Source organism: Rattus rattus, chromosome 1, assembly GCF_011064425.1.
Source record: "Rattus rattus isolate New Zealand chromosome 1, Rrattus_CSIRO_v1, whole genome shotgun sequence".
NCBI lineage: Eukaryota > Metazoa > Chordata > Mammalia > Rodentia > Muridae > Rattus > Rattus rattus.
Window position 1 is genome coordinate 5309369 of NC_046154.1, and position 13570 is coordinate 5322938.

A 13570-nucleotide genomic window follows, 5' to 3' on the forward strand; every position below is an offset into this window, starting at 1 on the left:
TGTGAGCCTTCTGCTCTCCCATGGATGGTTGATGTCAGCGTTGTCAGCAGGGCCTGTCCTAGTTGGTGTTGGATAGGTAAGGAGGGGCCTGACCATCCAGATTCAGGTCTCAGTATCCTCTCTTTTCAGCGCCGGGTCAGAGAGGTAGTCAATAGTATCTACCAGCTTTCTCTCTCACGAGGGAGGCCGCTCAGATCGAGGGTGTCCAGGGAGTGGGATGTGGGGAGGTGTCTTTTCCTTGATAGAGTGGACAGTGGCTTCAGGAACGCCCCCTGCCTAGGCAACCCAAGCCTGATACCCTCACAAACCTCTCCAGCAAGCAGGGCCTCAGGGGTGAGATTTTGCACTACCTGTATAAGGGAGTCCTCACAGGTCTTCTGTCCTGGTCGCTTGTGCTCCAGGCAGACACGTGGAGGAACCTGTTTGCTGACAGCCAAGGGCCACAGCTGGAGGAGGGTCTGGGCTGCCTGACTTCTGACAGCAATGGAGAGGACGCGGTGTGCGAGGCTCTGGGAGCGCGGTGGAGCTACCACCCGGTGCTATGCGGTGCGCAGAAGCCTCCCGCGTGCAGTGGGGCGCGCGAGCGGGGGTGGGACTGGAGCGCGGGGCGGGGCGGGGCGGGGCAGGCTCGACGTTCCGTCCTCCCCCCGCGCCCGTTCCACTCTCCTTCGCGCTCCCGCCCTTCTGGTGCCGCCGCGCGGCCGCAGGCGAAGCAACTTTGCTTGCGCTGGGGCTAGCCGGACCTGTCCCGCGCACAGCCCGCAAGGCCATGGACGTTCTGGGCTGGCTGCTGCTGCCGCTCCTTCTGCTGTGCACGCAGCCGCACCATGGCGCCAGGTGAGCAGCTCCTGGGCCGGGGACGATATGAGGCGGGAGGGATTCGTCCTTTGGCGGGCACCCTCGGTGGGGCAGAGTTCCGAGTTGCCAGAACCCTGAGTCTTCACCCATTAGGTCCACCCAGTTTTGCTTTGCGCGTGCTGCTATTCCAGTTCTGAGGACCCCTCTGACCTCTCTCCCGCCTCCCGGGTGCTGTCCGCCGTCCTCGGTGCTGAACGCTGTGCTTTGGGGAGGGATTGGAGTCGCCAGGCGAGGTTAATGTAGACACCTCTCTTCATTCTTGCCCTTGGCCACATCCCACTGAGCTGGTACCTACTCCTCTGGTACCCTTCCAGGTGCTGAGCTGAAGCTCGGCAGGATGAGCTGAGGGCAAGAAGAAGGAAAGACTTAAGAACTGGGAGGGGGGGTGTGTGAGGAGGGGAGCGGGTCTGCCCTTGCGTGAGTAGGGAGAAATGATTCTCCCTTTGCCTCTGGCTTGTATGAACGCCTCAGGAAGATTTGTCCCAAGCCTGTCAGTAGAGAGCAAAGGTGACTGTGGGTCTTCTCTCAGGAGTTGCGTCCAAGTTTACACACTGAATCCTGATTGCAGGTGAATAGCAGCCAAGTAGTCCTGTCGCATACGCCCGTGGAAGGAGACTATCTATATTCTTGGGGAGGAAAGAGGGCTGTTTCCCCAGAGCGGGAAGAGCCTAAGTAGGAAGGCCTTAGGCTGGGGTTTCCTCTCGGGGCCTCCAATACTCTACAGTCCCTGCCTTCTTTCTCTTTTCGCTGGGACTTAAAACCCAATCTTGGTCATCTTGGGCCGAGCAACTTGCCATGAGAGTCACGAGAAGCAAGTGAAGGGGCCTTTGTGAAAATCCTTTGAGGGAAAGGCAGGAGGCAAACAGCGGAAACAGGTCCCTTGAGCTCTGGACTTGAGGGCTAACTGGTGCGGACATGGGAGAGGGTTGGACAACAGATATGGCTACACGCCATCTGTGTTTTGGCCGTAGATACCCAGGAAGCACGTCATGCAGGTGTCTGAGCTTCTCTGCTGGCAGGTGGGGGACAGGTCCAGAAGGCCTAGATCTGGCTACAAATATAATAACTAGGTTGGGGAGCAGAGAATGGTCACTGACCGTAAGTCTCTGATCAGCCAATGCCCAGGAAAGGGTTTTCCTTATTTAGTTCCTGTGGGCTTTACTTCCTTTCTTCTCAGAGGGTGAAACATAGTAACATGGCTGCAGCTGTCACATTTGCGGCTCTGAGGTCAGAGGTTGGCCCTGTCCATGGCCACCTAGTCAAGAATTTGAAAACCGAGAAGCTCTGACACCCCAACATTTTAGTCTGAGCATGACACTAAAACTCATTTGTTGGCAAATCCTGTCCTATGCTGACAAGGAAGCTCATTTTTTTCTGCCTATTTATTCTATTTATGGGACCTATTTATAGGTTGCTTGCTGGGAAATTCTCCAGACCCCTCCCTCAACTCTGCATGTGTAGCCTATCCCTCTTCCCCAAAGTGAAAAAAAAAAATCTAAATCCTGGCTTGTGCAGGACTTCTGAGGCATTAGACAAGGGGTTGTGTACCTGTTTTTTTTTTGGGGGGGGGAGTTGAGGGATCCAAGCCTGGGGCTTATCATTATCCTAATCTTATGTGAATCGGCACCATGAATAAAGTGGAGGACGCACTGCTCTGCTGAGTCTCCATTTCATCCTCGAATCGAAAAATAGTTATGGTCTTGTCATATCTTGAAAGTCTGTCCTTAGATGGCTCTGTCCAGACCTCCTTCTCTTGGTCTGTCCTGACAATTACATACCTGTCAGTGGGATAGGGCTAAAAGCTCTCTGCAGAGAGGGAAGGAGCCAAAGGCACAGCTGCCAGCACAGCCCTTGTAGTGACCTTCAGATTTAGCCAGGTGCTGTCTGTCTGTCTGTCTGTCTGTCTGTGCTCTCACCTTTTCCGGCCCCTCTACTTTGGACACCTTCCCTTCTCCGTCTCCAGATCTCCTCGGTCTTAGCTTCAGCGGTTCCTTGTGGGGAAGGCTTTGCAATAGGAGGACAGCGTCTGTGTCATAGTTGTGGGCTGGGTGAAGAGTACGAAGACCTGCATCTATAGTGGGCACCGTGCGGTTGTCAACTGCACTCCCGTGTGGGTGTCCCTCCCAGGCTGTTGGCACCTCTATCTCCCTGGCACTCACGGTGCGATGGTCGCAGTCCTCGTCTTTGCCTTGGTAACTGGGATGCTAGCGAGGAGCATGCTGCTCTAAAAGCAGAGCAGTGGGATCCGTGGGCTAATGTGTGCACAGGGGGTGCATGCTGCAGTGAGGAGCATCCGCTGCCTGGCTCAGCTGCACCCACCTTCCTTTTCTGTCTCCAGAGGCATACGGGTGGGCTCGTTTCTCAGTGGGAGAGGAGGGAAGACGTTCCCATAATACACCAGAAGGAGTTCAAGGCGGGGTGGGGTGGGGGGAGAGCTAATGTGTTTTCACTGCACCTACTGTGCTCCAAGACTTCGAATCCCCAAAACCAAAGCCTGACACGTGTCTCTAAGCCTCTCTGTCCATCTATCCAGATGATGTCCCAACCTCAGGTTATCAATGGTCTCCAAGGGGTCTAGGAGCACCAGCAGCCCTCTGCCAAGATCACTGTAATTTACTAGTAAGAAGGGAGACCTTTCTACTCCATGTGATCTTCCTCAAGTGCACAGCGTGTGTACTCCCTGCCCATTAGCCTACCCGCTCTGTAAAACCTGTCTCGAGCCACTGGGTAAGAGGAGAGCTGAAGGAACTGTGGGCTTCAGATCCCAGAACCTGGTGTGTACCTGGGTCTTTCTCACACCCCAGTTCTCTGTACTCATTCAGAGCTGAAAAGTGGCAGTCGCTCTCCCACCAAAGAAGAGATTCCGGAGTGAGTAAGGTGTCCTCCTTTCTTGCTTCTAGAACGTAGTTAAGAGCCTTGTCTCTGCCAGCTCAAGGTGTTCTCCCCGAGGATCTTACTTCCGTGACCTTAGTTTCACGTTCCGAGCAGACCTCGTATGAGGATAAGGGGAGAGATGTGCACACACGTGCACACATGAGCCACTGCCCTGAGACAGTGGCCAGGAAGGACAGTGTCTCCTGATGGCCTCATTCCGAGCGGGCAACATGACAGCTGGCTAGTCCAAAAATAAAGCCCATTTCAAGTCCCTTCACATCTGGCCTTCAGGATGACTTTCATTTGCATTCCTAATTGTACTTTGTGAGAGACTAGGACTTAATTTAACCATTTCATACCCTGTAACCACATTGTCTCATCTCCAGCTCTGTCTATCACTCCAGGGAACTGCTGGGGGGCGGGGCAGTGGCTCTCTGTTTGGAACATCAGAACCCAGACATCTTGTTTCGCCTCTCACGACAGACTAAAGCATCAGTGCTTGGTAGGTCAGAGGTCTGGAGAATTTTGTCAGCTAAGGAAATCTTGATAGAAAGCTGATTCTTCGAAGTCCAGTACATGAAGCAGATGAACTGAATGGTATTCGTAGGACACACCTAAACGTAAACGAAGTCATAGGAGCATGGCCTGTGTGCAGAGAAAGGCAAGGCCGAGTCTGGCTCCCCTAGCCACTTTAGCTCTAGCAGAACTGTGTGGAGTGCGTGTGTGTGTATGTGGGGGGGGGGAGGTTGTTGTTACTGTCTGTTTGCTCCCCTCTCCTATTTGGTTCTTTGATCTCATGGAGCCCAGTATGGCCTTGAACTCACTACATATCTTTGGCTGGCCTTAAACTTCCTATCCTCCTGCTTCCACTTCTGAGATTATAAACACATGCTACCACACCGGGCAGAACTGTGTGTTTAAACTATGAGTTTAGCTGTGAGACCTGCCGTTTAGAACCCCAGCCCTGACTCCAGATTGAGGCTTTTCCTGCCTTCAGAGCCCTTCATGCCTACCTCCTCTGTGTCATCGCCTCTGATCATGGCCTTTTCACAGCCCAGAACCCTCTCTGTCCATTGTCACTGTCTCTGGGAGGCTGTCCCTCTCTACAGCCTCCGGCCTAGGCAGAAGAGATTCTGAAGTCCCACCTGTACAATGCATTTCTCTTAACACCACTCACATTGGCTTTTCTTTTCTTTTCTTTTCTTTTTTTCGGAGCTGGGGACCGAACCCAGGGCCTTACACTTGCAGGCAAGCGCTCTACCACTGAGCTAAAACCCCAACCCCTTCATTGGTTTTTACCACAATCCCAGGACTGCTATCTAACCTGGGCTGTGACTTCTGTCTGTGTTGTTTGACGGCCTGGAGAGATGGCTCAGCTGGCAAAGTGTTTGCCACACAAGGATAATGACTTGACTTTGAACCCTAACATATGAAAATGCTGGGTAGCCAGCAATGTGAAAGTACAGACAGGAGCCCACCTCCACAGTGCCGCACGTCCTCCAACAAGGCCACGCCTACTCCAATAAGGCCACACCTCCTAATAGTGCCACTGCCTGTGGCCAAGCTTTCAGACACATAAGTCTATGGGGGCTGTTCCCATGCAAACCACCACACCTGTGTGTGTGCTTTACTAGGCGTGTCCTAGGCTACTGAGAGACCCTGTCTCAAAAAACAGGATGGACAGAACCTGAGGAACGATATCCAAGGTTAACTTTTGGCTTCCACATGCATTTGCACACATAATCACACTCACATACATGAACGTGCATACGCACATATACACAGGCATGTACGTAGACTCACACACAACAGGGAAGATATAGGGAGGGGTAGAGTGGGAGGAAGAGCATTGTCTTCAGTAAAGCAGAGGGATGCAAGGGATGTGAGGTGGAGAGAGAACCAACCTGCTATTGGCCAGGGGGTGGTGGCAGTCCTCACACAGCAGGAGGGGATTCTGTGATTCCCAGTCTGAAGAAACAGGAGACTGAAGATGAGCCCGACTAACTGACCCTGCACTGAGAAGGAAGCAGCCAGTCTGCCTTAATCACACCACTCAGGAGGCAGAGACAGACGGATCTCTGTGAGTTTAAGACCAACCTGGTCTACAGAACTGGGTAGAGAGACCCAGTCTCAAAAACAGACAGACACAGACAGACAGACCAGACGATACCCCTCCGGCCCCCCAAGAAAAACAAAACAAAAACAAAGAAATAGAACAGGCAAAGCACAGAGTAGAGCCAGGTATTCAGTACCCAGGAGGGCTGAGGGGACTGTTGCAGTGGCCTGACAAGGTGACCCAGAAAGAGGTTGCATTTCTGGTAATACCCAGGTAGGATTCTTCCCCACTGTCCCAGATCAAAGACCTGGAGACCATGTCCAGAGTTACTCTCCTGTCCCTGGCCTCTGTTCCTCATCAGGAGATCCATTGGTTTTTGCCTTCTTGAAGACAGGACTTCTGTCAAGAGACCCAGACAATTTAAGTAGAAGTTTATTTAGCAGAGCAAGTGCTCAAAAAGAGACTGGAGTGGGTTGCGCCAAGGCAGGGAGCAGCTCAGTGGTTCTGGATTATGGATTTTAAAAGGCATTCTTATGAATGTGTATGAGGTGGGTGGTATATTTATGGGTAGAATAACACTTTCCCCTCCTAAATCAGGGTGGACAGGGTCTTTCTTTTGGGACATTTCCTCTCATGACTTGCACAAAAAGTTACGTGTCAACATCCCAGTGCAGGAGACACTCTGATAACAAGTCTTTTGAGGATGCAGAGCCTTCTTCGTTAGTGCACATGAGTTGGAGAATGTCCTGGTGCCTTTTGTTCCTGGTGTGGAAGGGACAGCCTCACTAAAGTTTCAAGGATGTTTAGCCACAAAGGGACATTCTGACCAATAGCAGACAGGATATTATCATCAATACCAGGATGCGGACTCATTTTCCTCTGTCGCCATGTCTAAGTCCTTCCTACCCCACATCATTCCCACACTTTTAATAGAGTTCCCTCGTTCATGGTGGACCATTTCCCCTGTGGGCATAGCATGCATTAGTGTTCTAGGCTGCCACAGCGAATTATACAAACTGGGTGCCTTCAAACAACAGGAAATGATTCTTTTGTGCTTCTGAGGCAGAAACCCCTAACCCTCTGTAACGTCTGAGGACAGTTGCCCTGGGCGTCCCTCCTCCTTCTAGTGGTGGCCACCCCTCCAGTACTCAGCTCCTATCGCCTTGTAGAGACACCACCGACCTCTCCTTTGTCTTTATCTGTTTTCTCATCTCGGCCATCTGTTTTCTACTAAGAGGCCTGCCTTGCTGCAATGTGGCCTTTTCCTAACTACACTCACAAAGACTTTATTCTCAGATAAGGTCCCATACTGGGGTTCCCAGTGGAAACAAACACTGGGAGGGTAAGGAAGGGTGGGGACTCAATTTCTGCAAGCAGAGAAAAGTATAGAGAGGTTCCCGAGGGCTCCCTGCTCTGACATTCATGGTAGGGTGGGTCCCAGTGTCTGCCTCATGTGTCGTTTCGCAACCCTTGGAGGGGTGTCCCAAACTTTTAGGGACCGCAACTCAGGATTTTTGGCTTCAGTACAGAAACATTTTGGGACTAATTAGTTTATTGAGTAGAGATTTATTTATTTATTTACTTACTTACTTACTTATTCATTCATACATTTATTTATTTATTTATAGGCAGGATCTCATTAGGAAGCTCTGGCTGGCTTGGAACTCACTGTATAAACCAGATCAGACTTTGTGAACACACAGGCATCTGCCTGCCTCTGTCTCCTGAGTGTTGGGGTTACAGGGCCAGATCTTATTATCTATATTTTAATATAGACTTAAACACGAGGGTTACGAGAAGAGAAATCAGTCAAAATGGCGGCCGTATAGCGTTTGCATGCTTCCAAAAACAAGCAGCAGGGAGGAAAATATACAGCATTAGCCATAAATACCTTTTCTTGTGGCTTTCTAGTTGCATCTCAAAGTGTTGCTAAGAAGCCTTTTTCTTCTTTTTTTCCTCTCCTGATAAGTGAAGATATAGGGCAGCTCAGGCAACATCCTGGTTATAGCTTGGTAGAATCAGAAGCCACTGAATTACACAAGGGGTTTAGGACCCGTGTTTTTTCCTGTAAGTGGGGTTTCTGGTGAGAGTCCTAGAAAACTTTACAGCTCAGCAAATGGGTGGCAGGGGTGGGGGTGGGGGTGGGGATGGTGGGCGAGGGAGGGGCTTAAGAGTTGTTGATTGTGTAGAATTCTTGCTTTTCTGTCAGCCAGAAGCCTCAACTGGATTCTCAAGTGAGTGGGTTCCTCTCCCTTCTCATGTCCCCAAGATTTTTCTACCTGGCAGCCTTTCTGTTCTACCTGGTAGCCCTGCTGGGAACAGCAGGGCCAGCACAGGTTTTTGTAGTGCTGTCCCCAACTGTTCCACGGTCAGGCTAAGCCCCAGATAGGCATGGCTGCTTGAGGAGCTGGGATGGGAGGGTGGGGCAGGCTGGGCCTTCCTGAGAAGAGAGAGCTAGAGTTTCTAGGCATCTCTCACTTCTTTCTCTTCAGCCATATCCAGAGGGTCTTTGTGGTCTTGTCGGGGTTCTCTGCTTTGGAGAAAAGCCCTGGGGATTGGGACTCCAGTTGCCAAGCCTTTGATTTCCCTCCATAGACACATGGAGGAAGGGGACTAGGGAGATACCTCAAGGGAGTCTGGGATCCCCGCCTATATTCTGGGGTGGACCCAGGGCATCAGTCCTCAGAAGCAGACAGGAGGGTGCCTAACGCTGGGCAGAAAAGGTAGCAGAAGTGTGGAGGACCTCTTCGTTTTCCTGTGTCTTGCCTGAAGGGCCCAGAGGGGTGGCTCCTGCTCTCCCTTGGCTCTTGGTATGTGTGCTGAGGATAACCCACCATCCCCTGGCCCTGGTGTTCTGCCTGTTGTGACCAGTTGGCCTTGTGTTCCCAGAGCAATGAATGACATTGGGGACTACGTGGGCTCCAACCTGGAGATATCCTGGCTCCCCAACCTGGATGGCCTAATGGAGGGCTACGCCCGAAACTTCCGACCAGGCATTGGAGGTACAGGCAGACGATGGCGTAGGAGCATGCGCAGACAGAAACAGCTCCAGCCCTGGATTTGCTGTGGGTGTGGGCTCTGCTGGGCTCTGATTTGAAAACTCCAGGGGTTCACGGGATTTCAAACCCCAGGCATCCCAATAGAAGAGATATCTCCCCAGGCACTGAGGCAAATGTGTAATGGCTCCAAGTTCCCTGAAAAGGCTGTGGGTGTCTTTTGTCCCATCTGTCTGGGCTGGCCTAGCGGGGCAGCTGGGTGCTGGGCTGGGGTTTCTACTATGACGAACGCTAGCAGGCCGCTCCTTGTTACAGGTCCTCCAGTGAATGTGGCGCTTGCCCTAGAGGTGGCCAGCATTGACCACATCTCAGAAGCAAATATGGTAGGTGCCAGCCCACACTGCTCCCTGGGTTGCGTGCCACCAGGAGGAGAGCCAGGGGACACTGGTGTCAGTGCTTCCCCTCCTTCTCCACAGGAATACACCATGACAGTGTTCCTGCACCAGAGCTGGCGAGACAGCAGGCTGTCCTACAACCATACCAACGAGACCCTGGGCCTGGATAGCCGCTTCGTGGACAAGCTGTGGCTCCCTGACACCTTCATTGTGAATGCCAAGTCTGCCTGGTTCCATGATGTGACCGTGGAAAACAAGCTCATCCGCCTACAGCCCGACGGTGTGATTTTATACAGCATCCGGTGAGCCGGGCCTACCTTCCCATACCCTGTGAAAGAGCATCCCATGAGCTCAGGCTCAGACCCCCACTCTTCCACAACACAGATACATGTTGGTAGACGGTGGTACCTGTTGTCCCCTCCAGCTTTCAGGGCTGCTCAGTTGACATTAGCTTCAGATGTTATAGTGGGCAGCTGCAGGTGCAGGTGGCTCCTGATGACTAGGTGGCTCCTCCATGTTGGTGCGGGGGCTGGGGGCTGGGGGGGGTAATATCTGCCGTCTAGGGGCAGGGGACCTGCTAGCATCTAAGGGACATCATGACCTCACGAATCCACTTTGCTTGTGCAGCATCACCTCCACAGTGGCCTGTGACATGGACCTTGCCAAGTACCCCATGGACGAGCAGGAGTGCATGCTGGACCTGGAGAGCTGTGAGTGCCCTCTCTAAGGCTGGGGTAGGCTCCTTCTTGTTTGGGGCTGCCCTGACTCCTCCAGTGGGGCAGGGCAGTCAGGATTGCAAGCCTTTGAAGCTGTGGGTCAGAGCCAGGCTGGCCTGGATCAGAGGATGGACAAGGGTTTCCTTAAGAGCCAGTAGTCTGTGTAGGGCTGGAAAACTTAAAGGAACTTAGCCAGCACAAGTGGAAAGGAGCCCAGAAGATCTGACTTGGCAACCAGGCTGTACCAACAGAACAGAGCTCAGATAACCTGGGCCCCTTTGTATTCCTCATCAAGGATGGCTCCAAATCTGTCAGCACCTCTGGCCCCGTCGTCCTTCTCAAAGATGTAGAATGTTGTGCAGGAGCTGAGGACGCTCCCCCATATTCCCACCCCCACCCCTGACTGGACATGACTGGATGAGGTCTCTGCTGCTGTCACTTGGTCAGCCCCACCACTCAGGGTCTCCATGTAGATGGGGCAGTCCCTCTGAGGCTGCCAAGGACTGAGCTAGGCCCTGCTGCCCACTGGTGGGCTCTCTTACAGATGGCTACTCTTCTGAGGACATTGTCTATTATTGGTCAGAAAACCAGGAGCAGATCCACGGGCTGGACAGGCTGCAACTGGCCCAGTTCACTATCACCAGTTACCGCTTCACCACGGAGCTGATGAATTTCAAATCAGGTAACTCGGCCCCCACCGTGAGCTGCCCGAAGGTTTCTTGTGCTTTCTAAGTGAGCTCCCAGCCAGTTTTGAGGATCGGGGAAGCACCTGGAAAGCCGCTGATTTAGGCATTCGCTGGGTGCTATTGGCTGTGCTCAGGTGGAAGGGGAGCACGCCACCATGCCATCCATGTTCTACCTTCTCATTCTTGCGTTATTCCTTCCCAGTATTTTAGGCTTAGAGAGAATGTGAAAGTCAATATTATAGGCCCTTAGCCACAGGACTAAGTCCCTTCCTTGGCCACCCTTCCTTTCAGCGTGTGGATATGCATAGGGTGGGGCAGAAGGCACAGAGAGAGGCGAGCAGGTACCCTGACATTAGCTGGGCAGGTTGTATCCTTGTGGCTGGACCTAGAGTGATGTGCGAAAGGCATATTTTCTAGGGTCTTCCATGGGAGCCTCACAGTAGGCCCGACAGGCAACCAAGTCCCCTCCCTGAGGGACATAGGGCAGACGGAGTGGTTGGGAAGAGCTCATCTGACAGTGGGCTGTCCCCACAGCTGGCCAGTTCCCTCGACTCAGCTTACACTTCCAGCTTCGGAGGAACCGGGGTGTCTACATCATCCAGTCTTACATGCCCTCTGTCCTCCTGGTTGCCATGTCCTGGGTCTCCTTCTGGATTAGCCAAGCAGCGGTGCCTGCCAGAGTATCTCTAGGTATGAGTTTTGTCTTTCCTTCCCATGAGCTGGTGGGAGAGATGCCTAAGGGCCCTGCTAGCCATGAGCCAATTCTCTGGACTGTAGACCTCATTCTGTCTGCCCTGTTCAATGGCCGGTCAGACTAGGGTTGGCCTCATGAGTGTACGGTGGGAGTGGAGGGCTGAAGAACCCCCCTTTTCCTGGGACCCAGGCCCTGTTGGCTAGGGTAAGGAGGAGAGGGTAGGGCTTCATCGCTGACCATTCACTCCCACCAGGCATCACCACTGTGCTGACAATGACCACACTCATGGTTAGTGCCCGCTCCTCCCTCCCACGGGCTTCTGCTATCAAGGCTCTGGATGTGTATTTCTGGATCTGCTATGTCTTCGTGTTTGCTGCCCTGGTGGAGTATGCATTTGCCCACTTCAATGCGGACTACAGGAAGAAACGGAAAGCCAAGGTCAAGGTCACGAAGCCAAGGGCAGAGGTGAGAGAGCGTGTGGGCTTGTCTCGGGGCTCGGAATCAGGGATGGGTTCCTGTCTGGTGCAAGGGAGCAGAAAGAAGGATTATTCTTCTGCTGGGCAGCTCTGAGGTCACTGTTGGCCCTGAGCCTCTGTCTCTGGGGCTATCTCCTCAGCACAGCCTGCTACAGGGTCACAGCAGTGCTTAATAAATACAGACAGGAATAGTACTGCACAGGAGTCCTGGTCAGTCAAGGCACACTCAGCACTGTCCTCCTGTCTCCTGCCCCACTCTCTGCAGATGGATGTGAGGAACGCCATTGTCCTCTTCTCCCTCTCTGCTGCCGGGGTCAGCCAGGAGTTGGCTATCTCCCGCCGTCAAGGCCGGGTCCCTGGGAACCTCATGGGTTCCTATAGGTCTGTAGAAGTGGAGGCAAAGAAGGAGGGAGGGTCCCGCCCAGGGGGCCCAGGAGGCATCCGTTCCAGACTCAAACCCATCGATGCAGACACCATCGACATCTATGCCCGCGCTGTGTTCCCGGCAGCCTTTGCAGCAGTCAACATCATCTACTGGGCGGCGTATACCATGTGACGGCAGTGCGTACACCACGTGACGGCTTTACATGTACCACGTGCGGTGGTTGCCACAAACTGCTGGAGGAACAGCCCTCTCCGTGGGTCCCAAAGTGGGACAGAGAGGAGGCTCCGCTCCCTGGGCTTTACCTCAATTTTGCTCTACCAGCCTGCACTTCCTGTAGATGGAGCAGGATGGGCTTTGCACAGAGGGCCATTAGCTGGCCTGTCCCTGAAGCTGAGCCTGGCACTACGGTGCCCTTGGGAGCTGTAAAGTTTTAGACTCAGGATGGTCCTGATTTCTAGGACTTTGCTCTGTGGGATCAGGATCAGAGAGAAAGAGAGTAGGGGTGGATGACCACTCTCATGGTGAACTGGAGGAGAAGGGCATTATGAGGCCTCTTTGGTCCCAGCATGAAATAAAGCCTTGGCCTGGCAGCTGGCTTCTGTCTTTGTTGCACATGGCAGTTGAACTGTGGTCTTTTCTGCCTGTGCTTCTCTGACACAGGCGACCTAGGAAGGATGTGGGGAGGGGCAGCCTACAGAAACCCAGAAAATCTAGGGTAAGCATGCACTGTGTGCAGGGGAAGCAATGGGGTCAGGATCCCAACAGGGAGGCTGACTAACAGAGGATGGCACCGGGAGAGGGGGCTTGGAAAGAAGAATAATCATTGTTAGTGACATCATCACTGGTAACACCAGCATGGGTGACACCAGTGTGGGTAACACCAGCATTGTGATATCAACATGGGTGACACCAGCATTGATGACATCATCATTGGTGACATCAGCATTGGTGACACCAGCATTGGTGACATCAGCATTGTTGACACCAGCATGGGTGACAACAGCATTGATGACATCATCATTGGTGACATCAGCATTGTTGACACCAGCATGGGTGACAACAGCATTGATGACATCATCATTGGTGACATCAGCATTGGTGACAACAGCATTAGTGACAGCATGGGGGACACCAGCATTGGTGAAAACAGCATTGTTGACACCAGCATTGTTGACATCAGCATCAATGACATCAGCATTGGTGAAACCAGCATGATGGATTGGTATCTGTTCCTCCCTGTCACTGGACTACATTGAAGCCATCTTCACTAAGGCAGACGCAGACCCGTGAGCATGAGCTGAGAACCCTAGATTCCAAAACCACATAATTCAGAAATGCCTTCCCAAAAACCTCAGGAACACATTTGGAGCCAGGGAAGTCCAGGGATTGCATCCCAGAGGATAAGCTATGTGGCTGTATTTGAAGGGTCGAGAA

The 13570-nt window shown here is 52.7% G+C and overlaps 1 protein-coding gene across 2 annotated transcripts; it reads left to right on the forward strand.

Annotated features, from left to right (window-relative positions):
- Window positions 1-680: 680 nt before the first annotated feature.
- Gabrd (gamma-aminobutyric acid type A receptor subunit delta) lies at window positions 681-12748 on the forward strand. 2 transcript variants are annotated; one of them, XM_032893420.1, is made up of 9 exons: window positions 681-837; window positions 8678-8790; window positions 9100-9167; window positions 9261-9481; window positions 9807-9889; window positions 10440-10577; window positions 11116-11271; window positions 11529-11740; window positions 12017-12748. In XM_032893420.1, exons 1-9 carry the CDS (start codon window positions 770-772, stop codon window positions 12305-12307), a joined length of 1350 nt encoding a protein of 449 aa, XP_032749311.1. In that variant the 5' UTR covers window positions 681-769; the 3' UTR covers window positions 12308-12748. The 2 variants fall into 2 exon arrangements, with proteins under 2 accessions (XP_032749311.1, XP_032749304.1); XM_032893413.1 differs by lacking the exon at window positions 681-837 and having other exon boundaries at window positions 8265-8790.
- Window positions 12749-13570: the final 822 nt, after the last annotated feature.